The following is a 27,543-nucleotide window of genomic DNA, read 5'->3' on the forward strand; positions in this document are numbered from 1 at the left end:
CAAACAATTATAGACCCCTCATTGATTGGTTTTAATGGATATTTAACAGCTTAAAATAGGTCAATGCTTGTTGAATATGCAAGTTTATGTTGTCTCGCCAAGCTGTTTCTGGCCTTCTCTAAATAAACGACTCACCCCATTAACACGACATCTTCATCTAAACTGGGTTGATACCATGGGTTTTAGACTTGGACCGACTCAATCAGTCCTGATTCTTACGTCACACTAGCCGAACCCACTCTATTTCTTGTTCTGATTGAGGGGGGGCAGGCATGGTATGGTCATCCAACCATTGGTCTGTTGATTCACATCTTAACTTGGAATATAAACTTAAACAGATAAAAACGTAATAAGGCCCTTTTTTAACAACATATCAACATCACACTATTGTCCTGATGCATGCAGACCAGTTTTGACAAATACAACTAAGACACCCATGTCCTATTTGGGTGTTTCCAGTAAATCTGCAGGTACTTGTAGTCATGAGTAGAGCTGGGCACAGGACAACTTGACTCGCCTAACTTGACTTGTCCAACTCGTTCAGACCTGACTCGACCCAAACCGAATGGGTGAGTCAGTCTAAACCGAGTAGGCTTCGCCCAATCCGAACTCAAATCGAGTCGAGTTCGAGTTACCTAGTAACTCGATCCGGTCAGACTCGACTCGACTCGAATTCAAGTATATATAATAATAAATTAAAAAAATCCTAATTTCTAATTATCTCTAACCTATACGCCACACCCGACCCCTAGTCGATCCCAAACTCTCCCTCCCTCATCCTCCTCTTCCAAGCCCGGCAACCACCATCACCTCTCTCTCTCTCTCTCTCTCTCTCCCTCTCTCCCTCTCTCCGACTTGGTACTTTTGACTGGGTCGGACTCGGTCCAAATCAGTCCAGGCCAGACGCAGACTCGGATCGGTTTAGGCATGCTGAACTTGGTACTGAGTCTGAGTCGAGTTCAAGTTAGGCCTATTTCAAAACCAGATCGAGTCAGGTCAGCTCTAACTCGGTCCGATTCGACTTGATGCCTAGCTCTAATCAGGAGCGAAGGGAATTAGATGCCCAAGTGGACCACAATCTTCACTAGAATAATCTCTCTCAAATACCCAAAAAAATTAATTTTTTTTTTTTTTAAATCACCTAATGCTTAAAAAATACAAATCACATTAAAAGTTGTTTTAGGGTTGCGCCAAAACACAACCGGATGGGAAATAGTTTGTATCAAGAAATGCGTCAACTCTAAAAAGCAATACATTTTGATAACCCCGACTGCATCCAGCAGCTTGGATCTGGCAAGGGTCATCCATGGTGCTATTGTCCTCCCTTACCTTCCCTTGGGTGCAGCAACCAACTTTAATAAGTCACTCTCCCTCTAACAGCAGTATCATCAAACATTCACTGCCTCTAAATTCAATCAGATAACATCCTTTAGCACAAACACCTTTAACCAGTTCAACAGAAATGGATCTGGAGCATGGCATCTGTTTCTTCATCTTTCTTCAGCTCTTCAATTGTGCACAAAAAAAGGAACAAAAAATTACACAGAAACAGCCGTATCTTTCCATGCATTTCCATTTCATCAATCATCATACCCTATTTACTGTCAGCGTAATGTTGGAGATAACCAGATGCGGAATCAAAGAAAGAATTTCTAAATGTCAGAACAGAGATGTACTCAAAAAAAGAAAACAATTTCAGAATTCTCGAGTGCAAAAGCCACTTCTTTATTTCATGTCTTCAAGATCGAGGGAAATCAGCCATTGGGTGCCACAGAGCTCAACGATAGAGGCTCTCGGATCTGAGGTTCTCCGCTATCTCAGTTTCCCATCGGTCTCCATTTTCAAGCAGTTTCTCCTTGTCGTACAACAGCTCCTGCAATTTAGAGGTCATATTTGTGACTATCTTAAAAACGTGCAAAGAAGAAAATTTTGGAACTCTTCAACACTGTATTTTACCTCATGAGTTTCTGTTGCAAATTCAAAGTTTGGCCCTTCGACAATGGCATCAACAGGGCACGCCTCTTGGCAGAATCCACAGTAAATGCATTTAGTCATGTCAATGTCATACCTGCATATCCCCAGAATAAAAATTGAAACAAATAAATAAAATGGGAAAAGGGGAAAGGTAATACAGCAAATTTCTGGGACAATGGCAAAAGTAAAAACTGTAGATGGTGATGCAACAAATAACTGCAGCTATAGTAATACAGCACAACGACAACAACAGGGATGACGACGATGATGAAGAAATAGGGAAGAGAGCAGGAACTCCAAGAACTGAAATAAACACATTGTCACCTTGTAGTGCGACGGCTACCATCTTCTCGTTCCTCGGCTTCAATTGTGATTGCTTGTGCCGGACAAATCTGATCAGAGAAGGAAAACCAATTAGATAACATATGTATAGCACAATACCTTGAAAGTCAGTCATCTGATCAAGTACAAAATGCTTACGGTGTAACCTAGTTCTTTTATTTTACCATTTCTGGAAAGTTTTTCATGTACCCACATCAAGGATTCAATCAATTGCTTCCAGGTTGCAAGGGAATCAAGTTTCCATCTAACTCAACCCCAGTCTTTGATTGCATCTAGTCAACTTGGCAAGTCTTGTTTAGTACTTAACCAAGAGATTTTATGCACACAAATTCAGTCTTAAAAGATTAAACCTATGTTTCCTAACATTCATTAGAAGCATCCCTAAATCTTTAGTTTTCTTTCAAGTTCGACTTCAATGTAGCATAATTATGATTTGGAGCCATGAATCCTGACCCTCAAGATGGTGCTACAATTTGGTTGTTTCCATTTATTAGTCAAATGATTCCAATTTTTACTCAAAGAGTGCATCCAAATGCATCCTAAGGTTCGAAACCATTACCACCAAATTATTAGGTCTCTCTCTCTCTCTCTCTCTCTCTCTCTCTCTCTCTCTCTCTCTCTCTCTAGACACACACACACACCAATTCACTAATTGCAATGCACTAAAACACAGGTTGCATACAGATTGCTAAACACAGTTGTGTGCAGTAAAAAGTTTGCCAGTATACACCTCAAACTATAATCATCTCCACTGGGAACAGTGAAAATCCATCTCTCAAAAAGTTGCAGGTTCAGGGCCTTCCGGCATACAACAGACATTGACACTTACACTGATTTAGTAGAATGTTAGTTCCTTGTTTCGATATAATCCATAGATTTATCTAGTGTACTTCTATTCATCAAGGTAAGCCTTACATTCTAATACTTATAGCAACTAGTATTCATATATATCACTCAAATATCATCATATAACTATATCAATATGACAAGATCCAAAGTTTATATATATATATATATATATATATATATATATATATATATATTTTATTGCTTCCGCAATTCCATAGAATACTTCTATTTTTCATTCAAAAACCACCATCCTCATCATCACAACACATGCATACTGTTCATTCACGAACCACCACCACCACCACCAGGGAGGGAGGGAGGGAGGGAGGGAAGGAGGGAGATGCACGTGTGCACATATGATGAAGTATAGGATCCTCTCAGCAGTGAGGAAGTGTATGAACAATGAAATACAATCACTTACAGCCTCACACAGTTTGCATGCAATACAACGCTCCTCTCCAGTTGGATAGCGGCGGAGAGCATGTTCTCCGCGAAAGCGTGGGCTCAAAGGGCCCTTCTCAAATGGATAGTTAATCTGAAATAAGCATGATAAAGCTTAAGAACTCAGAATGTCACCAAATGACTTGAACAGAAAACAAATGCCTAGAAAAAATAAAATAAAATAAAGAATAAAGAATGAAGAAACTTACTGTAACTTTCCTCTCAAAGAAGTACTTTAGTGTCAGCATCAAACCCCGAACCATCTCAGTCAGAAATAATGTATTTATACTTCGTTCAAAAACTGCAACTCATAAAGATAGCATCATAAGAGGTCCCAGCATTTGTAGAAAATGTACCAAAAATAAAAATGCAAAAAGGGAGTAGTTCAATAGAAAACTACAACAGTGGGAAAGCTAAATCCATGGGACACATTACTAGAATTCCAATCCTTTGAGATCTCTTTTGCAAGCTGCTCTCGTTCAAAATCATCTGCGATAAGGGACAGCAAATAAATTAATAATCATATCCAGAACCGATTCCCATAGATTTTTACAGGGGAGAACCCATATTTTATATCAATGTCTTTAATTGTTGCAAAAAGAAAAAAGAAAATAGAAAATTTAAGCATCCATAGAAGTTCATCTCTCTAAGAAGAACCCCTATCTCGAATCCTATCTACAAAATTTTGCATCAAAGTTCATACTTTGGTAGACACCATGCTGAATCTGAACATAATTTGACAACTTCGTGCAGATGAAAATCTTATCTACAATGCCTTAATGATTTGCTTATACTATAGTATCAATCAACTGGGCTCAGAGTAGGAGAGGAAGTTTGGTGTTTGGTGATACTGGGCTACACCCTAGGGTGATGAGGAATGAGAAAAACCATTGGTGTTCACTAAAACTGAGAGTACCAAACCAAAAAACTTAATTCTCGTGGCAGTGACGAACGAGTCAAATGGAAACAGGTGGAACATAGACATCATTACTTGCTGATTGTAATCAATCTATTTAAATAGACTATTAGATAGCGCTTGATTGTAATGAATGTAATAGTCTATTACATGGCACCTGCAGGAGTTTTGTGCTTTCATTGCCAGTCCCCGGCCCGGCTAAAAGAGGCATGCATCAAGTTGGCAGCTGGCATCAAACTTATGCCATAACTATCATCATGAATCCAAACACTGTGACATGTGGAATGGCATTACAGGATTCATGTAGCTGGACCCAATTAATTGGGATAAGGCTTAGATGATGATGATTTTCAATGGAGTTCTTCTTGTCAGACGCAGGCCTGTGGGGCCCACTTGTGGGCAATCACAAGTGGATGGATTGCACGAGGTTTTCCCTCTAATTTCTTAATCGGTTTTTCTCACAGTCATTTTAAGTTGAATTTCAAATTCAACTTTAAATGTAGATTAGATAAGGAGATGAGATGAGATTGGATAATCTCCAACCTCATCCAAACTCTCCAAACCTCTCCTTTAAATAGGAATAGGTTCTCTCGTGAAATCCATAAAAAAAAAAAGACGATAATAATAATAAAAAAATAAAATAAAATCACGAGAGCCTAGAGAGATAACCATCGCATCCCTTATATGTCCATCTGGCCCATTCCTTAAATGATACAAGCCGCATATCGTGATCCAGGACCATCCTTACCGTAGAATCAGATGGGTGATCAAACCCATCTGCTCTTGCAGTGGTTAGGCGGACCGCTAGACCTGCGCATTTCATCATTAGCTTTTGCGAAGATCCCATATTGTGTAGACCGTCGGATTCTCCGCACTAACTATCAGTGGTATCGGAGCCAGGTTAACGGCAGATCTTCGATTTGGTGAATTAATCGTGAAAGGTCAGTGGCCCTTTCATTATATTCTATATTTTTATTTTAATTATACATCGATCAATTACACATTCGTTTATTCTTTTTATTTTTATCCCCCAGGTATGGGGATTAATAAAAAATAGAGTAATATCAAATTAACGAGGAATTAAAGAATTGAACCAAGGGTCTGGAATCTGGATTTACATCCTATTGGCGTGAGAGGAATATTGAAGTTAAATGGACAAAGAAGTTAATAAAAGACAATCTTGAGGATTGGTATGATAAAGAATTTGGAGATTCATAATTTGAATTAAAATCCAAAGATTGGAAATTTGATTAAGCCCTAAAATAATGGTGTGCCATAGATTTGAGATAGATAAAGAGGGAAAGAGGGAAAAGGAGAATGTAGAAGCCACTGCCACCTCAGTCGGCCAATGTGGTGGAAAAGGCTACGGCCACCACTCGAGGCGTTGGCTCTCTTTCTCTGCCTTTCCTGATGAAGGCAGCTCCGCCGCATCTCTCTTTCTCAAGGTATTCCGTATCAGTATTGGTGGGAGTAACGGTGCCCACCGTTACCTATACGGATACGGCCCGTATCAGCCAATACGGGGCCGTAACGGCCGATACGGGGTGTGTAACGATGCAAAAAAAAAAAAAGGGTCAAAAAATTATGAAAAAATATCCATTAAATTCGGAATATTCTAAATATTCCAAATATGAATTCATTTATAATTTGGAACATGTTTATGGTGGTGTAACAGTCCACTCTTTGGTGAGAATGTTATATCAGGTTGTCTGATGGATTTATGAACCTGGCAACCTGAAATTAATTGCAAACCTTTTATATTTAGTTTTCTAACTATATAATATCTATATAAATTTACTATAATGAATGTAATACCGAAACATCTTATATTTTCAAGTTTTCCTTTTATTTATAGTGCTAGTGCATTGCATACTTCGTGACTCACATGCATTTTATTTCAATATATAGGCTAGGATGTCATGGATTTCCTGCATGAGTTTCATCGCGGAGGTAAAATATTAAAAGGCCTTGGTGCATCATTCATCACACTTATCCCCAAGATAGCTAGTGCGAGTTCCTTCGCCAAATTCAGACCCATTAGTCTGATTGGGGGCCCATACAAAATTCTGGCCAAAATTTTGTCTTCCAAACTATCGAAAGTGATGGGGAAGCTGATCTCGAAGTATCAGAATGCGTTTATAAGGGGTAGGTAGATTGTTGATTGTGCCCTGATTGCCAACGAATGCCTCCATTCGTGCCATAAGTCCGGGATGAAGAGTATCTTTTGCAAGCTGGATATCGAAAAGGCCTACGACCATGTGGATTGGGGATTTCTTCAATATATGCTTCTCTAAATGGGATTTGGCGAGAGGTGGAGAAGATGGATTAAGGCGTGCGTGGGATTGACCCACTTCTCTATCCTTATCGATGGTGCCCCGAAGGGATTCTTTAATAGCACGAGAGGAATCCGCCATGGGGACCCTCTATCCCCGCTCCTTTTTCTCTTGGTGAGAGAGGCCTTATCGCAGATGCTGCTATGTGGCCAAAATGCTAGGATCCTCAAAGGGATCGCGAAGCCAGGAATTTCTCCTCCAATCTCCCACATTCAGTTTGCGAATGACATGCTCATCCTTTCTGAAGCAAACCCGGTGCTCATCTACAACCTGCAAACGACATTACGGTGCTTTGAAGCTGTCTCGGGGCTGAGAATTAAAATGGCCAAGTCAAAATTTTTTAGAGTAAATGTTTCGATTGCCGATCTAACAAGCTATGCTGATTCTCTCAGCTGCCCAGCTGCCTCCCTCCCATCTACATTCATGGGCCTTCCCCTCGCCATCGGCCCTCCTCCGAAAGCTATGTGGGATAAAATTGTTAACAAGCTTCAAAATTATCTAGCCAGGTGGAAATGTCAATATTTATTGATGGGAGGCCAGCTTACCCTCATCAAGGCAGCCTTGTCTAACCTCCCAATTTATTACATGTCTCTATTCAAATGCCCATCATCAGTTCTGGAACGCATTGACAAACTCAGACGAGACTTTCTATGGTGCGGGAAGGAGAACCAGAAGAAACTTCATCTCCTTGATTGGAAAGAGGTCTACAAACATTTCCAAGATGGGGGTCCTAGCATTAAAAACCTGAAGATTATGAATCAGGCTCTCCTAGGCAAATGGATTTGGAGATTGGGTACTGAGGGAGGAGCGCTATGGAATGATATCATCAAAGGGAAGGATGGCACTTCTTCAGGTGGTTGGTGGACCAAAAACTCGACAACGTACAAAGCCTCCTTCATCTGGAAAGGGATCCTTCGTTCCAAGCAAGCTGTGATTGATAACACTTGCTTTGAGATTGGCAGTTGTTCAGCTATTCGTTTCTGGGAAGATCAGTGGGTGGGGGAGGTGCCCCTCAAAACTAGATTCCTGAACATATACCGCCTAGCCCCAAATAAGAAGATCCTCGTGGCAAGCTGTTATGTTGTTTTCGACACCACTGTTGTGTGGGAAGTGAAGTGTGTTAGAAATTTACATGATTGGGAGGTTATGGAATTTGTGGAATTGCTCGACTGCATGTCCAAGATGGTTCCTGACTGGGCCACCTCAGATAAATTGATCTGGAGCAGGGACAAATCCAGTGTGTTTTCGGTAAAATCATTTTACCCATCTTCTTCCCCCTCCCAGTTCAACGAGCCCCGCCTTTCTTTTCATCTAGAAATATTGTGCCCCCCCCCCCCCCAAAAAAAAAAAAAAATTATTTGCTTCGGCTGGCTGGTTGGGAAAAACCAGATCCTTACAATCGATAATTTGAGAAAGAGAGGCATGCAACTCGTCAACGTGTGCTTATGTTGCATGAAGGATGAAGAATCGGTCGATCACCTGCTGCTCCATTGCCCGTTTATTGCTCAAATTTGGTCGGAATTTTTCATTAGATTCAATATCAGTGGGTGTATCCTAAGTTCCTCCTCTAACATGCTAGCGTACTGGCATGGATTCAAGTTGGGCAAAATAAAAAATCGTATCTGGAGAATGGCTCTCCTTGCCATATGGTGGTCAGTTTGGGAGGAAAGGAACGACAAATGCTTTAATGATAAGCAATTCTCGGCTCAAGCAGTGTGTTCTAGAGCCAAAAAGATGATTATAGAATGGGTGGTTAATGTTACTAGGCTTAAGGATTATGATCTTCTGTTTTTAGGATTGTAGGTTTTTTCGGCTTTTCTGCTATCTCAGCAGTTGCCTTCTCCCTGTAATCCTTTTTTTTTTAAAAAAAATATATATATAATCCCGTTATCTTTGAAAAAAAAAATATAGAGTTTAGGGACTTTTGTATCCTGTTCTGTAAGTCATATACCTAACAATTTAATATCATTTTTCCCCATAAATCTTTTTTTAAAATAAAATAAAATTAAGGTAAATATTATTGTCGATTCGGGGCTGGTTTAGGGACCATTTGATGCCCCAAATTAGCCTCAAATTAATGCAATCTATTGGCACTTATCCCACTAATGGATTGGTGGACATTTATTGGACAGTGAAAAATGAAAAATATCAAATGGTCCTTTTTCAAAAAACAAGTGTCTGCAAACTAATGATGAAAATTGTAGGAGTTATTTAATTTTGGGATTGTGACTTAGCAACAATGGTCCCAAAATTTAATTGGTTAATTTTGAGTTAATACATACGTCATGTATAAATTTTTAGGGCAATGTACTGGGGTCCACTCGATTATGTATTATATATCCATGTCATCCATCCGTTTTGGCAACTCATTTAAGGGCATTGAAAAAAATAAGTAAATCCAGATCTCAGGTGGACCACTAGTGGGCCAGGCGAGCCACCTCAATGTATTTGTATATCAATGCCATCAATCTATGTTGCCAACTCATTTTAAGGCATGGTCCAAAAATTTAGGTAGATCTAAATCTTCGGTGGACCACTAGTGAGTATCCCTTTAAAATTAGGGCCCATCCCAATGCATTTGTTGTATATCCATGTGGTCCATCCTTTTTGCCAACTTATTTTAGGGCATGTTCCAAAAAATGAGGCTGATCCAAATCTTAGGTGAACCACAAAATAAGGGTTTAATTCCCCACCATTAAAATTTTCTTAAGATATATATATATATATATGGATCAAGCTACTATTTGTGACCTTATCAATAGGTTCGATGGAAAATAAACATTATAGTGGACGGCATAGATATACTACACATAAATCAAGGTGGGGCCCATGTAACAAAACAGTGCAAGTGCACTGTGCAGCGTGCACTGCGGAGCATTTTTAAAAATAAATTTGAAGTTTCCTTTTTCCAAGACCCAAATGAAAAGAAGAGAGGGAAACCGAAAAGAAAAGAGGGGGAGAAAGAGAGAGAGAGAGAGAGAGAGAGAGAGAGAAGAAGAAGAAGAAGAAGAAGAGGAAGGGTCGCAGCCGCAGCCACAACCGCAACCGCAGCCGCAACGGGGCCGCAGCCGCAGCCGCAGAAGAAGAAGAAGAAGAAAGAGAAGAAGAAGAAAATAAAGGAAAAAAGAAATGTACGTTTTTTTTTTTTTTTTTTTTAAAAAAAATAAAAATAAAAATTTTTAAAGGGGGTGGCCGTTACGACCCTGTAACGCGTAACGGTCACGGCTGTTACCGTTACGCATCGGCCGTTACGGGCGTATCATAATGGATACAGAACACCCTACTCTTTCTCCCTCCCTGTTTCTCTCTCTCTTACATGTGAGCACCAACAATGGCAGCGGTAGCCATGGCCATCACCAACAACAACAGTCGTGGCAGTAGTAGCCCCATCCACACATAGAAAAGAAAAGGAAAAAAAGAAAAGAGAGAGGGATCGATAATCCCTTGGTGTGGTTTGTAAATGGCAGTTATGGCTACCTGCAAGATGGATTTTTTCAAACGCTAACAAAAGAAGAAGGGAATAAGGTCAATGGGCCTAGGATTCAAGGCCTGTGTGTTGGCCTATTGGGCTTAACTTGTGTTTTGGGCCTACCGCAATGAGTTCTGAACTCATGGTAAAGCCCAAATAAAAATATATATGGGAAAAAAAAAAACCTATTTTAGGCCCTATGAGAGAAAATGAGGCAATGAAAGAGAAGTTAAATGATTTTTGGGCAATAGGCCTTCTCTTTTTTTTGGGCCCATTTTATATAGATTGTAACATCTATTTGCCTGAGGAAAGTAGGCCCACTCCTTGAAATAAATGGGCAATTGCTATTGTTGGAGAACATTTAGTACATAGCTTCTTTCCAAAAATGGGCCCAAATCAAGATTAGGTCCATTAACTTGTACTGTATCTTTTGGATGGTATTAGTGAAAGCATCCAAACTTTGTCAAAATTTTGTGGACCATTATAAGCTATCCACGAGTGGTTGGACAACCCATATAGGCTCCACATTTAATGCACATATTGTAATGACCCGGTTTAGAAGCCCAAATCACTTCACTTCAAGATTAAGTGTATCTTGTTAAGGGTCTTTAATCAGCCATTTGTGGGCTGATTTATGCCAATTATTGGGAAGTAACTTGAGGTTTTCAGCGAGATCTAACCGATGGTGTGGTCCATTTTTGTGATTAACAGTTAGGATCTCTTGAAATGATGATGGTCGATGTATATATTAAAATATAAGGACTAAAAATCATAAAATTTTAGATTTTCATGATCTTGATTGTGGTATATTAATAGTGATTGTGTACATATTATAAATCATGTTAGGTGGGCCACATTTTTTGGAACACAATAACCAAAATGTGTAACCCCACAATGTTTCTTGATTATTAAATGTACATGTGTGTGCATTAATGCACATATGCATGCATGGGAATGTAGATCCCTTGATATATCCATCAAATCACTATTGATCATGAGTCCACTTGTGAGTGGAACCATCATCAACCGTGATGATCAACGTTAATGAAAGGATCCATCATCAATAGTAATGATTGGGACCCATCACGAACGGGCACGATAAATGGTGACGATCGGACTTTCTATTCATCTTAGCACTTGTTTTCTTTAAATCTAATGATAAGGCTAATATGCGTGTCACAATTAGGCTTGATGTGATTAGATCTATGCCCCCTTTTCATTAGATAATAGAAAACTTATGCTATGATTATCCTTATAATCTATGGTTGTGCATAACCTAAGTGGGAGCTAGATGACTCCACCAAATGATGCATGCATCCATAATGGTGGGTTGTAAGTTTTACAAATAAATAATCATAAAAGCGTCATGTTCATCTTATTTCAGAGAACTTGATTGATCTGTACCGCCTATTCGGGTATGTTATTTAGGGTCAAATATTGCATATTAGACTTTAGTTATTACCTGAATTTATGAACATGATACTGTTTAACGTCTTATTTTAATCGTGTTTCTGGTGCAATGTGAATTCAGGAAGCTTAGACTGAAAAGGGGACTAAAAGCATGGATTTAACACTCAGAAATCACCAAGGCAAGGGACGGACCCCAGGGGACCAAGATCGAAGAATTTACACGCCAGATATTCGAGAAAATCAAGTCATTCACGTTAAAGAGGCCTGATAATCGTCTAGAATGCAAGATCACAGGGTTCCCACCATCCGTTCGGCTTGAAACTTTATATCTGGCCTAAGGACCATAAATTAACCATACACGTCAAATTTCAGCCATTGGATCCTTTTGAAAGTGGCCCAACGGATAGATCAGCCCATAAATCATCAATCTAGGGCCCACCTGATATCTGGATATACTTCAAATTTGGTATCAACGCCTCAAATTAGATGGAAAGACGAATGGACGGTGTAGATGTCTCAAAAAATTACCGTGGTCCCCACACCCAACATGTGCGTGTGTAGAATGGTGCAACGGCAGCACACTGGATGGGATTCACCGGGTCAAATGGTGTTTGACCGATGAATCCCGCTCGAAGTGGGATTTCTCCCTTTCTACGTTGCTTAAACGGACAGCGTCCACTGGATGGATCGTGGACAATCATCATGATCGTCTCGGACGATCCAATCCGTCCATCATGATCAGAGGGCAGATATGACCATACCCTATGTCTCTCCACGTGCTTTCGAGCTGTCACGTGCATCCTGTTTTGAACGCAAACAGATGGGTTGCGGTGGGACGACTTGCGGCCAGCGTAGATGGGCCGCATCAACGACAATCCAAATTGTCCATCTTCGACTGAATTTCCGCGACAAAGCTGATGGAAGGAGTGGATTTCCCAGACAATTCCGGCAGGAGGCCCACCAATCATCGCAGATTTGTAACTTCCGCATGCGTTATGCGAGTAACAGAGTCCAGAGAGAACCGGACGTTCCAGTCTGTTGGATGACCCACCTATGGATCAAAATGTTAATCCAAACCGTCCAAAACCTTTCAGGGGGGACTTCGGTCACTCCCAAGAAGTCAAATTGAGGAATTAGACAGTCAGCAACTCCAAATCCGGATCGAACGCAAGCTGCTTCACGTTTTCAACGCGCAAGAAGCGTTGCGCATGCTTTGTTTAGCGAACGCCCCACGCAAACACCTGATTAGTAGGGCCACGAATGTCCATCACGAGGAAGTTGCATGGAAATCCAATCTGTTCATGTGGTCGGCCATCCAAAATTAGCCCAAGCAACGAAGATTGGACATCGCACAATGTTCTCGCTACACGAGGTTTCCAAATCTGCTACTGCGAACAACCGACTGACCACCAGCCGACCTATGCGTTGGCTATTAGAGGGAGAGAGGGAGAGAGAGAGAGAGAGAGAGAGAGAGAGAGAACGTGTAGGGGATCATCAAATCAGTGGATGTGGACAGCCGTGGAGGCAATCCAGAGTTGTGGACGTGAAGAGAGAGAGAGAGAGAGAGAGAGAGAGAGAGAGAGAGGAAACAAGCTGGCCGTTTGCATGAGTTTTTCTTTCCCTGCTTTCTTAATTTATGTTTTTATTTTTTTAAGAGATTTTAGTCATCATGTCTATGATGGGTTAAACCTCTTAGCTAGGTGAAGCTTGTAACGTGATTGGAATGTTTGCTTTGTTTGATTTATGTTTTGTTGAACTCTCTTGGATTCTAGTTTGATTATATAATATACTTTTAGTTTTAATGGTTTATTGTGACTTAAATTACAATGGATCTACGATAACTTCCAGTATGTTCTTTCCATTATTGAGATTGTGAAATTAGTAAGTCCCGTTGTTCACCATAGTCCCATGGGCATGGTAGGGTGACGGAATCCTTCCTAACTTTCACAAATCTCTTATGATTGGTTGTGGGTTTAGCAAATTGTTGTTGTTTGCCTTGTCTCCTGGGCATGGCTTGGTGACGGAATCACTTCCAAATCTGCACCATTCTTATTTATTGATGTTTAGATCCATGAAACATTCAGAAGATTTGACAAATCTCTTCTTACCAACTGGATAAGATAGGACTCCGATTCCAGCTGTGTCTTTGAATTATGCAAGGTAGCTTCCCAATTGCTACAAGTGGATCCTTGGCACCCTAGTTTCCCACCTTTAAATTTTACAAGTTTTAGTTTAATAAATTCACCATTATTCCCTTACCTTCTCATGATTTAGATTACATCTTCGTCTAGTTCTAGTTCTGGTTACTTTCAGATTACGTACAAGGTTCAATCCTTGTGGATTCGACTTTGGTCTTACCGAGATTATTACTACATCACAACCCTATACTTGGGGTGTGAACATGTGTACTTTCAGTTCTCGTCTTAAGATGGATTCATCACTTTTATAACTTTAAAAATTGAATAACAAGTAGAAATGTTGATAATTAGTGTAAATACCCTAAACCATAGCTAAGTAGTGATACTTGATGCAATGCATAAATGGCCACCAATGCATTAATCACTGAACAACTCAAGGGTCAACAATTCAACAGCAATAACTATGAAGACTGATCCCGCACAGTGCAAAGCCTTCTGGATGATGGCGACATTTTGCATACTCTAGACAAGGTTCAAGAGGAACCCATAATGGCTGAGAATGAAAAACTAAGCCAACATAGGGCCACAATGAACTGCTACAACAAGTGGTGTAAACAAAATCGATATGCCCATAATGTCCTAATTAGTGCAATGCACAAAGAATTCATACCGACATAAGAAGTGCATAAGACCACTAAAGGAATTTGGGATGCACTAGTAAATGCCTACGCACGGAAGTCAGATGCAAAAGTTTGAGCAATGAAACTAGAGTTCCAGGAATATAGGATGTCAGTCGACTACCCCATCAAGGACCATATATGCAAGATAGAGTACATGATAAGAGCCCTTAGGAATGTGGGGTGCAAATTGATTGAAAATCAAAAGATAATCGCAATGCACTGTTTCTTGCTTGAATCTTGGGCCTCAATCAAAAGGATTGTGAACCATGCTGATTCTATCACTATGCTGAGAGACTTTTGTGGCTACCTAGTACGAGAGGTTGAAATGAATGCAATTCAGCCAAGCTTGGCCAAGGCCCTTACAACAGAAACCCACAAGCGGAAAGCTAACAGGAGAAGGTCCAAAGTTCAAAACAAGGCGAAGAAGAACGATCAAGAACAGAAGACTGCAATACCTCCTCCAAATCCCAAGCAAGGGAAAGGAAAGAAGAATATGAGAAAGTCAAACATAACCTACTTCGTTTGCGGAAACTCCAGCCACTATGCCCACCAGTGCACCCATAAAAAGACGGTAATTCCTAAGTCACTAAATACTTTGTTTATAGGCGTTTGTTCTGAAATCATTTCCATTGATACTTTACCTAACGAGTAGATTTTGGATTCAGGTGCAATAAAGCATGTGACACGAGATTATCGATGACTCGAGGAATTTCAGCCTACAACCACGAGGAGTTACAAAGTATACATGGGGAATAACGTTGCCAAATACGTGCTAGGGATTGGCATTTATCGTCTTCATACGCGCATAGGGCATATAATAACTCTCCGTGATACTATTTTTGTACCGGGTATGCGTTGGAATTTAATTTCTATTTCTAGGTTATTAGTTAATGGTTTTGATATTCGTTTTTCCGAGACGAGTTTCATTAAGACTCGATAACCTCATCTTTGCATGGGGAAATTTGATTTCAGATTTATTTATTCTAGACTTAGATAGTAATTATGCACCTCTTGCTTTATCTATTATGTCGAATGAAACTATAGTATCTAAATCTCTAAAATGGTATGCAGGGTTAAGTCACATTGGAAAGGACCATAGGACATGACTAGAACGTTTTGGTCTGTTGGGTTCATTATCCAAAGTTGATTTGCCATGTTGTGAACATTATGTCCAGGAAGACCTCTAAAAAACCATTCCCTAAAGCGGTTAAATCCAAGGGTCTTCTAGAGATAATCCATTTAGATATCTGTAGACCCTTGAATGTGCGTGCTAGAAATAGATGTCAATACTTCGTTACTTTCATTGACGATTGCTCGAGCTATGGATATGTGTATCTCAGCTCACAAAAATCCGAGGATTTTGATTGTTTTCTCAAATATAAAGTTGAGGTAGAAAATCACTTTGAGAAAAAAAAAAAATTTAATCCTTTGATCTGATCAAGGTGGCGAGTTTAAATCTGAAACATTTAATCATTTCGTAAAACCGTTGACATCATTTGGTGGTACGCAATGGCTTATACTCCATAGCAAAATAGAGTTACAGAGAGAATGAATAGGATACTATTGGACATGGTTAGATCGATGATGGCACATGCCAATCTCTCTAGCACATTCTGGGGAGGCGCTATTAATAGTTGTCTACGTCCTTAATAGAGTCCTGTCTAAATCCGTTCCTAAGCCCTCATATGAGATGTGGACTGGGAGGATTCCTTCTTTAGCAGACCTACGCCCTTGGGGATCTTTGAGATATGTTTTGTTGACTGCTACACATAGAAGCAAACTTGATAATAAAACCATTTAGTGGGTATTCATCAGGTACCCCATGCACTTAAAAGGGATACGTTCTAGTTTATGAACATTCTAGTTTATGAGGACCGAGGAGGATGGACTGAGATATAATCTCAGGACGTGACATTCGTCAAAGATAGATATTCGAGCCAAAGAAGCAAAAGGTTGTAATAGAATTTTTTGAAATTCCCAATGTATCTCAAGAGAGTGAGAGTTGTGCTTCTCAAAATGGAGATGCACCTATAGTTCGTCAAGATAGTGGGAGTACATCTCAGCAAGCTTTTGAGTTACGTCGAAGCAAAAGAGGATTGATTCCCTAAAGATACTTCGATATTGAGGGCCAGTCTTCTCTTGTGTTACGATTGACGATGATGAACCTGATTCTTATCAGGATGCATTGTTGTTTTCAAATTCGGTTGATTGGGTGACTATCATGGATGAAAAGATCACCTCAGTGGAGAAGAATAAGGTTTAGGAACTTGCATATCTGCCTTCCAATCACAAAGTGATAGATAATAAGTGGGTACTCAAAATCAAAAGAAAGACAGATGGTACAGTGGACAAGTACAAAACACGGTTAGTTGCTAAATGTTTCACACAAAAAGAAAGCATTGATTACGAGAAGACTTTTTCACCTTTGCAAATTACTCTTCAATTAGCGTGATCTTGTCCATTGTTGTAAGTTTAAACTAGAGTTATATCAGATGGATATAAAGACCGCATTCTTAAATGGTGATTTGGATTAAGAGATATACATGCAACAACCCACGGGTTATGTGGACAAAAAACATCCAAATAAAGTTTGCAAGCTGTTAAAATCTAACATATATTCCGCTATCTCAGAGGAACAAAAGACTTGATGTTGTGTTATGAAGGCACAAGTCTTGAGCTTAAAGGATATTCCGATGATGCATGGGGTAATGACGCTGATGAGGGAAAGGCTACTTCAGGATGTCTTCTGGCTTGGATTGGGTGTTATCTCATGATTGAGCAAGAAACGGACATCCATAGCCATTTCATCTATGGAGGCCGAGTACAATGCATGTTGTGCTGCAGTTCAGGAGTGTGTATGGGTTCACAGATTCCTACTAGGTCTGAGTGTTGTACCGAGCGTTCGTGAGCCTATATCGTTGAGAATAGATAACGCTTCTGCCATTGGCTTGGCAAAGGACTCCAAACAACACAAGAAGTCCAAGCACACTGAGATCAAGTACCCTTACGTCGATGATCAAGTGAGAGATAAAAAGGTCGCCCTCAGCTACATTCCTATTAAGGAGATGATGGTTGATCCCATGACGAAACATATATAGCTAGAGATCTATTCTAGGTTCACATCAGGCAGATGGGATTGAGAAAAGCTTGAGTGATATGCTTATATCATGTATCTTTGATCTTTTATTAATGAATAATATATTCTTTTTATTTAGTATTAAGCACTAATATAGACTAGGTGTGTAGATCATCAGCATTTACTTCGACATCATGTAGGATTTCTACATTTGTCAGAAGGTCGATCACTCACTCGTATGGGTTGACCAACCTTGAATGTACAAGAGAGGTACATTAGGGGTGATGTTCATACGCTAAGGTGTAAACCGCCCTTTATTATGAATAATAAATAATGAAGATATGAATGAGTTATATCCGCCTTCAGTTCTAAAAGATTGAAGATGAGACTGATCAAGTCGAATAATATAATCACTCTATCACTCTTCATGTGATCAATGTTATGGCCTAAATTAAAGCCATGTCGTGAGGATATGAGATGAGTCATACCTTATGTAATACGACCTGCGGATTGTAGACCCGACATATACCTAGTATTGTTTACTTTACGATGTGGATTGTAGCCACGTGCTAGGACCTTTTACATACAGATTGTTTTGATTCAATCTAATCATTACAACGTACGAATAGCCAGTCCCGTATGTGATTTTTTGTGTCCTTAGCTACCTTCTTGTGTATAGCAGAATAAGATTAAGTGTCACTACTTCAGTGTACGATGATGAAAGGCCCTTGATTGGTCAGACTCAATTATGCTAGAAAAGCGGCTTGATCGATTCCAAATTATACATCTGCGTGTCGAAGATCCTGTGACAATTACACCAAGTTTCTAGAATTATAAATACGCACTTGAAGACTTATCCGCCCGCGGTATCGAGTTTTTGATAGTTTTTTTTTTTTTTTTGGCAAATGCTATTCTTTTTCAAAAGTGTGTGTGTGTGTGTGTGTGTGTGTGTATGTGTGTGTGTTAGTATTACTTTAAAAGGATTCGAATCGATATTTGTGAAAACTAAGTGTTCAGAATAACTCAGTAAGTTGGATAAGTGAGTATGTTAGCTAAATACTCCAAATCAGGAGTTAACTCCATCCAGTGTGGTCATGCAGACTAGGACAGGCATTGCAAAGCTTGGGTTATTGAGTGCTAGTTAGGTGGTCATTTAGTACTCAAACACCTGTAAGAATATAATGGTGTTCCAGTTGGTCTCATGCCTCTATTTTTATTTTTTTTTGCACGATGTTTGGCTTTGGTTGTTATAAGACGAGCTAGGTGGACAATCTTCTTTGTGCCTATCCTCGAACATGATTGAGTGGGAGATGTTGGACATGGGTCTGTGAGGCCCACTTGTAGGCAATCACAAGTGGATGGATCCCACGAGGTTTTCCCACTGATTTCTTAATCGGTTTTTCTCTTAGTCATTTAAAGTTTAATTTCAAATTCAACTTTAAACGTAGATTAGATAAGGAGATAGGATGAGACCAGATAATTTCCAACCTCATCCGAACTCTCCGAACCTCTCCTTTAAACAGGAATAGGTTTTCTCGTGAAATCCATAAAAAAAAATTTTAAAAATAAAAAAAATCACAAGAGCATAGAGAGAAAATAGAGAGATAACCACCGTATCCCTTATATGTCCATCTAACCCGTTCCTTAAATGATCTAAGCCGCATATCGTGATCCAGGGCCATCCTTACCGTAGAATCAAAGGGGTGATCAGACTCATATGCTCTTGTAATGGTTAGGCGGACCACTGGACCTACGTCGTTCATCATTGGCTTTTGCGAAGGTCCCATATTGTGTAGACCGTCGGATCCTGAGGGCCCACTCTTTCGCACCGACTTTTACTTCGAAGTAAAAAAAACAACATGAATTATTTGGTCTTTTGAGCCTCGGGGAATGTAAAAGTGTCAGAAGGCACTCAAGTCTGTGCAGGTGGAGCTCCATGGTTCACAGTGATCCAAACACCTCATGAGGCATGGAGTGTCTTCTTCTTCCTCCTTTTTTGGGGGGGGAGGGTTACGAGAATTTTATTCCAAAACACGAAAGATACACCTAGAAGACCAATGATCATCCCCAAAAAAAAAAAAACTCCTTGATTTGCCCCATGAACTTTGGCCCATCCAACTATGGAAAAACCACAAGTAGAAAGATTGTGCTGATTTATTAGAGCTCTGAAGCTACTGCAATAGAGCTACAAGCTCATTCATTCTAACCAAGTTGTAATGTGGTTACTTCATCTTTCTTGGAAGAATTAGTGCTTGACTCGTTGAATCCAAAACTCGGTTTCAAATCTTTTATTTCCTTGCCAATAAAAATCTTATTAATATTGCTTCTCTACTCATAGTTATACTACTAAACTACCTGAAGGCTAAACATCCAGTATGATATTTGATTCATGAAATATCAACATCTAGATATCCAATATTACAATTAACGCATTCAGAAGAAAAAAAGAAAAAGAAAGATCAGCAACAGGAAGAAAACCTTTTCCCATTCTAGAGAATGGGTGCGAACTGAATCCCCTTCTGTAACTATGTGGAACCTGAAGATGTTGCCCAACACCAACCTGTAGCAAAAAGCAAAGCTCTGAAATCAGATAAAATCATAAAACTAATATGAGAAGCCCATATTTGAGAAACATCAAATGATATAACTAGGAATGAGAAAAGCTCATGAGGTGGATAGGAAACAAAGAGTAACTCCTTCCAAATTAATTCATTGAAAGAAGGAGATCTTCCATCATCCCAATTCAGCCCCTTTACAAACACATGAAGCAAATGTTGGCACGAGAGATTTCCACTTTGGGTATTGTCGATCTTAAGAATCTTATTAACCTTTGGGAGGCTTGGAACCCCACACTTCACACAATGGTGACTTAGAGTTTCTAACTGGAATAATGCTTAAAGAAATTTTTTGTATATTGTTAGGGCACACAGGTCTAGATCTATATATGGTGCATTGTAATTAAAGTGAGAGGACTGCATCGTGATGTGAGTCATATGCATTTCTGGTGGTTCCCATTTGATCTAGCAACACTTCCAATGGTTATGGTGGCTGGAATTTGAATCGCGGGCACTTACGATGGCTAAAGGATGTTCTTGGCAACACTTGTGGTAGCTCCAAGATTTCCCGACAGCACTTCCCATGGCAAGAGGATGACAGGGTTGAGAGGCCAGTCATTATGAGCCATCGAAAACTGGATCTTCTAATCATTCCTCAAAGGGTCACCCATTGCAAATATCGAAGAATACGGGCTTCGATCTTTAAGATCTCAACATGTGGATTTGCAACAAGGTTACACCTTAGATGGTCTCATAGCCAGCTGCAACAAGGAAGAACTAACGGTTGGGTTTCTCCTTAGATGGTTTCGTAGCTAGGTCGTGACGGGGAAGAATTGGGTTTCTCTTTAGATGGTCTGATGGCTGGGCTGCAGCAAGGAAGAACTCACAATTGGGTTTCGAAATGTTGGAACATTTTTTCTCATTATGCAGAGGTTTATATGTAAATATGCAAAGTACAGTCTTATGTGGAATTTTGTGTTTTTTAGGATGTTACTTGTAAATAGGGGAAACCCTGCATATAAAAAGATAATAAGACAGAATAGGGCTCTCATTTTTTTGAACTCCTTAATTTCCATCTCTACAATCTTTTTTACATTCTCTATAAAAACTTCATGGTATCAGAGACGAAGTTACAATCAAGGTTAAAAGAGGATCTTAAGGAGCCAAAGAGGAGAAGGTTTCCCATCCCAGACCCCTGCTGACGTCAGTCGTATGGTCAAATTGGGTCAAATCCTGTACCCCCTGGTGTGGCCGAATGAGAGGAGCTTAATGGTGATTTTTCCTCAATTTTTTGAGATTGTTTGATATTTTTCCTACATTTTCTATGTTTTTTCTAGAAACCAGCTACCTATCGTCCGCTCTTCGGATTTCTTCTTACTCAAGGGTTTTTTACGTGCAAAATCTATATTGCTTGGACCATTTTTAGATGATCTACACATCAGAAGTGGTTTCGGGCATATCCGATGCATATACATGATAGTTTGGTAAACAATAGGGGTCGATTGGACTGTTTTTCCCTTTTTTGGGCATTGCACATACACCATCTGTTTGGTGTATAATCCCGCGACCCTGTTATGATTTATACCTCTTGCTAGTGCTATTTTATATGTGATTTCATATATCTATGGATCCCAAGGCCGTTGGACATCATTCTGAGGGACCTCTCTCCATTACTTCCAAGTTCAATGGGAGTTACTTTTCTTTATGATGGTCCTGGGCTGTCCGAATGTATGTTGTTGGGAAGGAAAAGCTTGGATTTCTCACTGACACTTCCAAAAGAACTTCCACTTCACCATTTGTTGATTCTACAAAGATAGATGCATGGGATTCTTCGAATGCCATCAAGACGGGTTGGATTCTCAATTCTATGGAGCCCAATATTGCTTCTGCTTACTTCTTTTATGAGACTGCATCTGATCTGTGGAAGTCTTTGAATGGTACTTATGGGATTGTTTCCAATAAGCCTCGCATCTTCTAGTTGACTACAGAACTTTAGTCTCTCACTCAAGAGAATATGTCTGTTACTGAGTATTTTAGGGCCCTAAAAGGCCGTTGGAATGAGTTAAATCGCCTACAGCCTCTGAGTGAACTTCCAGACAGTCGTAGTGCAGAAATCGTGAAGACGCGGGAAGATGAAGCCAAAACTTATAAGTTCTTGGCAAGCTTGAGTAGTGAGTATGAGGCACTGAGAACTCAGTTGGTTGCTACATATCCATTTCCTTCACCCCAAATAGCATATTCCATCATTCATATTGAGGCACGTAGACAGGTGATGACAGCCCTAGTTCTTACCCAGGAGAGGACTCCCTTTACATCTACAACTATTCCACCTGATAGTCGCAATGGTGGCTTGGATACTCAAGGAGCCTTCAGCAGAGGACGTGGACATGGTCATGGTTGCAGGAGATTTATGTGCACTTATTGCAATCGATTTGGACACACTCGGAATAGGTGTTTTAAATTACATGGTTGCCTTGCTGCTTATGTTGCAACTTCTGATGAGGTTGGAGCCACATCTGATACTTTTGGTGGCCTTTCTCTTGATCCATCTCGTGCTTCAGATCAGAAAGATATTGTCACCATGACACGGGCCGATGTTCTCGATCTTCAGCAACTTCGGACACTTCAGGCCAAGTCAGCAACTTCTGCCTCCTCCTTCATTGCAACATAGGTACTACATTTCGTGCCTCTTCATCGCCTGCAAGCTCAATTATTGATTTGGGAGCCTTAGATCATATGACTAGTGAGCATAATTGTCTTATCCCTTCTAGTTCAATTTATTGACATCGTCTTTGTCTTGCTGACGGAACCTCCACACCAGTGGAATATATTGGTTCTCTCTTTCTCCTCCTCTCACCTTATCCAGTGTCCTCTATGTTCCTAAATTTCGTGCACATTTGATCTATGTTAGTAGTCTCACTAAAGCCTTAAACTGCTGTGTGATTTTCTTTCCATCTTATTGTCTCTTTCAGGACTCGAGTACGAGGAGGACTATTAGTGTGGGCTATGAGCATGGTGGTCTCTACTTTTTGTGTCAGGGGGAGCCTTCTGCTAATATTGTTTCTGCTTCATCTTCTTCGTGTGTTTATGCTTCTAGTACTTTAGAGACTCAAAAGGCATCTGCTGCAATATGGCATGCATGTCTTGGTTATGTGTCCTTTCGAACTTTACATTTTTTAGTTCATGCATTTAAAAAGTTGGATGATGTGTCTCTTCGATGTGAAGCCTAACAATTTAGTAAACATGTTTGAACTACTTTTCCTACTGTTGCACAACGTACTAATGAAATATTTGCATTAATAAATTTTGATGTTTGGGGTCCTAATCCAGTTATGTCTCTTGATGGTTTTTCTTATTTTGTTACCTTTGTTGATGATTTTTCCTGTGTTACTTAGGTATACTTGATGAAGCGGTGTGATGAACTTCCACACTTGTTTCAATCATTCCATCAAATGATTAAAACACAGTATGATTGTAATATTCAAACAATTCGTTCTGATATGGGGGTGAGTATGTATAGAAAATTTTTACCTCTTATCTTCAAGAACATGACATTCTTCATCAGTTCTCTTGTGCTTACACACCCCAGCAAAATGGGGTGGCTGAGCGCAAGAATCACCATCTTCTTGAAGTGAATCGCTCACTTTTAATTGGTATGAAGGTTCCTTAGTCATACTAGACTGCTGCTATTTTGACATCATGCTACTTAATCAATCGTATGCCTTCACGTGTTTAAAATAGTAAAACTCCATTTCATACACTTAAACCTGATTGTCCTCTCTTTCTTATTCCTCCAACGGTTTTTTGTCGTGTTTGTTTTGTTTACTCATTGGGCCCCTAGAGAGATAAGTTTGATAACCAGTCAATCAAGTGTGTATTTCTTGGTTACTCCCTTCAAAACAAAGGCTATAGGTGTTATAATCCAAGTTTCAAAAATTTTTATGTTTCCATGGATGTCACCTTTTTGGATGTCACCTTTTTTGAAGAATGTCCATTCTTCTTTGTAATTGATTCTGTGGATGTTGTTGACATGCAAGTCTCTTTGCCTGCCTTTGGTTGATGCTCCACTTGTTACTTCTGCGACGACACCTAAGCAGATACTTACCTATGTCCACTAGAAGTGGAGGCCACCACCTGCACCACCAGTAGTTTCTCTTCCTACCTTAGGTAACTCCCCCATTCCTATTTCTCCATCATCACATGTGGCTTCTAGCACTCGTAGTCATCATCTAGCCTTGCATCCTATCTCTAATTTTCTTTCTTATGCCACCGTGTTTCCATGGTATCGTGCTTTCCTTGCTGCTATTTCTTCTTCTTCTAGTTATAAGTCTATTCTTGAGGCTATTGCAGTCCCGAAGTGGAAGCATGCAATGGAGGCCGAAATGGTTGTGTTAGATAAGAATAGACCTAAGAACTTGTCCCCTTATCCATGGGAAAGCATACCATTGGATGCAAATGGGTGTACTCTATAAAGTATTGGGCGGATGGTTCAATTGAAAGTACAAGGCTAGCCTAATTGCTAAGGGTTACACTCAGAACTATGGCATGGATTATAAGTTCAACTAAGGGTTATACTCAGAGCCAAGGGTTCATATGAGCAAGCCATGAAATTTTTTATTTATTATTATTATTATTATTATTATTTGTAAATCTCATTCCTCATTCATCACATACAAGTATTAAAAGAAAGAGAAGCACTGATGGCAAGGCATTCCATAACAGTAACAGTGGCCGTAACAACCACCATTGTTACTATTACAATATGGGTTGTAACGGCCGTTATGGCCCCTGTAACACTGATACAGCTCCACCCACTGAATTATGAAAATTTGAAATGTCCCCATACCTTCTTGGAACAAATCTCTTTTGAAGCCTTTCCAACTTTTCTACCCCCAAGTTAGGAAACTTTATATGCAAAATAAGATATAAAGCAAGTTTGTCATAGTAGATTTCATGACAGTAACTCTTCCACCAAAGGATATGTCGTTCCTCTTTCAACTTGCAACCCTCATTTTAGGTCTCCCAATAGTTGGACCCCTAAGCGCCTTCACAGGAATACCTAAACTTAAGTGAGGCCAAGATAGATTTAGATAAGCGTGATCACCTTGCACATCAAGATTTACACCCCCTACATCAAAATTCCCTCTAAGCCACCACTAAGAACCCAACTTATGTCAATTTTTAACGCTGACATTGCTTTGAAGCTTCTTAGAATGCATCTATAGTTTAAACTCAGCAGCCACAAAAGATGATGGCATCATACACAATTAATTCTTCATACGAAGAAAAAAAGAAAAGAAAAGAAAAAAAGAAGCCTTTTTCCCATTTGATGAACTAACGGAAAACATAAACCTCCCAACTGATTCTTGATCACCCACTAACAAAACTTGAGATACTTCTCAAGGCTTGTCTCATCATCCAGCAAATCAGGAGGTGGGACCTCCCCTCCATCCACATCGCCTACTGGAAACATTGACTATAACACTAATGCTGTAACAGAGAGCAGAACCTCAGCCTCCACTATAATAATAATCCAAAAGTTTTTTTTTTTTTTTTGGAAAGGTAATAACAGTCCAATTGTATCAACACAACAAGAAAATGAGCGCAGCCTGTCATAAGGAAAAACAAAACCAAAACCTTCCTAACATGTTGTTTAAACTAATCTTTTATTTTTTATTTTAAAAAAAATTTTAAAAAAAAAATTAAATGAAAGATTACGATAAATTCCAAATTGAGAAAAAGAAATCCCAACAAAAGGGCGTGTCCCTTTAAAAAGAATCCGATGCTGTTAGCAGATCCCAATTCATAAAAAGAATAGAGAGATTGAAAAGTAATTAAAATCAATAGAGAAAAATAGAGAATGGGAAGGTTTGAGATGCCATCTTACCGAACCCAAATGTCGACCTCGTAAGGCCGTTAAAGATTTCCGAGCTAACATCGAAGCAGCCATCTGATCTCTCTCTCTCTCTCTCTCCCTCTCTGCAATTGGCTTTCAAGGACAAGAGAAGCAGATGCTCACCAGCTTGTGTATAAATGATACGGTAGGGCCCAGGAGAAGCATAATAATGTATACCATCTCTCTTTAGTTCACGTCTCAAGTTATGTAGCATTAATCGCAACCGTACATCGGAGTAGACCCCACCATGGTTGGCTATTATTACCTTTTATAAAATAATAATAATAATAATAATAATAAACGTATCATATTCTTCTCTCTCTCAAACACATAATGTGGACCGCTAACGAGTTTTGTTCTCCACCGTCGCTTTGAAGGCCACGGCTCAGGTATCCAGCATCATTCAATCTCAACTATTTTCCAACAACCCAAGTCATAAGTCACCACATATTCCATATTGAGACATCATACACTTAGAAGGCGGTGGCATAGCTGTAACTGGTCCATCCCAACGGTCCAAATGCTTCATCGTGCTGAAAATAAGCTCATCAGTGGTAGACGCACAAGAGTTTCAACACATAGGTCATGGATTCGATGCCCACTGGGTTGTGCGTGGTTGTGAGTATCTGTTTAAATATATATATATATATATTAAAAAAAAAGAAAAAAAAGAAAAAAAAGAACTCATCTGATTATCTTTATCCATTTCATACTGCAATTTTAATTTCGACACTGATCCCTTTTGTTTTACCGTCGTCATCTTCTTATTAGCTTCTGGGATTATGATCCACACATAGCTGGACCCCACAGGTCGGATTCACCTGCATGAACTCCCATGTAAAGCGGCAGATAAGTCACCACCATTTAAAAAATAGTGGCGAATGCACAGATTACGTCTGGCTGAGAAAAAAAGAATGTGCATAATAGCATAAATGCTCACGAGTTCACTCACGCTGTACTAGACGCTCTAATCCAAGCCGTGCATCAGGTCAGGTGGACCACAGGGAAGGTTCCCTATTCTCTCTCCCATTTAGTGGGCCACGTGTACGTTGAATCCGGACAGCTGATGAATTTCCTATTAGTTTTCGTTTTCTAGTGGACATATGCGGCCCATTTTAGAAGCTGACTAGCCTGATTAGTGGGCCCCACTTGAACTGAATTCGATCTGTCACATGCACGAGAAATCATGAAGATGGCCCATCATCGAGTGGGCCAGGCAGGCACTAGAAAGAAGGATCTCCAGATCTTTCCCAATCCAACAATTAAAAAAAAAAAAAAATCAAGAAATGAACTGACACAGGTATTACTACAAAAATGTGATCCAAATACATGTTCGAGTATCGCAAATTCCAATCATCCATCAAATGGGTATTGGAAAGACCAAAAGCACCTAAACGTGCAAGACACTTGAGATGGTTGCATCAGGCGGATCGATGACTGGATCAACTGATTTTTCACTTGAAA

At 39.7% G+C, this 27,543-nt stretch overlaps 1 protein-coding gene across 1 annotated transcript; it reads right to left on the reverse strand.

Moving 5' to 3' along the window:
* Positions 1-1,538: 1,538 nt before the first annotated feature.
* LOC131218488 (uncharacterized) lies at positions 1,539-26,234 on the reverse strand. The gene is made up of 8 exons (XM_058213042.1): positions 26,071-26,234; positions 20,107-20,188; positions 4,042-4,095; positions 3,816-3,907; positions 3,587-3,700; positions 2,299-2,366; positions 1,957-2,068; positions 1,539-1,873 (listed from the first exon to the last, which is right to left on the reverse strand). The coding sequence occupies exons 1-8, from the start codon at positions 26,131-26,133 to the stop codon at positions 1,778-1,780; spliced, it is 681 nt and encodes a 226-aa protein (XP_058069025.1). The 5' UTR covers positions 26,134-26,234; the 3' UTR covers positions 1,539-1,777.
* Positions 26,235-27,543: the final 1,309 nt, after the last annotated feature.

Source organism: Magnolia sinica, chromosome 11 (genome assembly GCF_029962835.1).
Source record: "Magnolia sinica isolate HGM2019 chromosome 11, MsV1, whole genome shotgun sequence".
Classification (NCBI taxonomy): domain Eukaryota; kingdom Viridiplantae; phylum Streptophyta; class Magnoliopsida; order Magnoliales; family Magnoliaceae; genus Magnolia; species Magnolia sinica.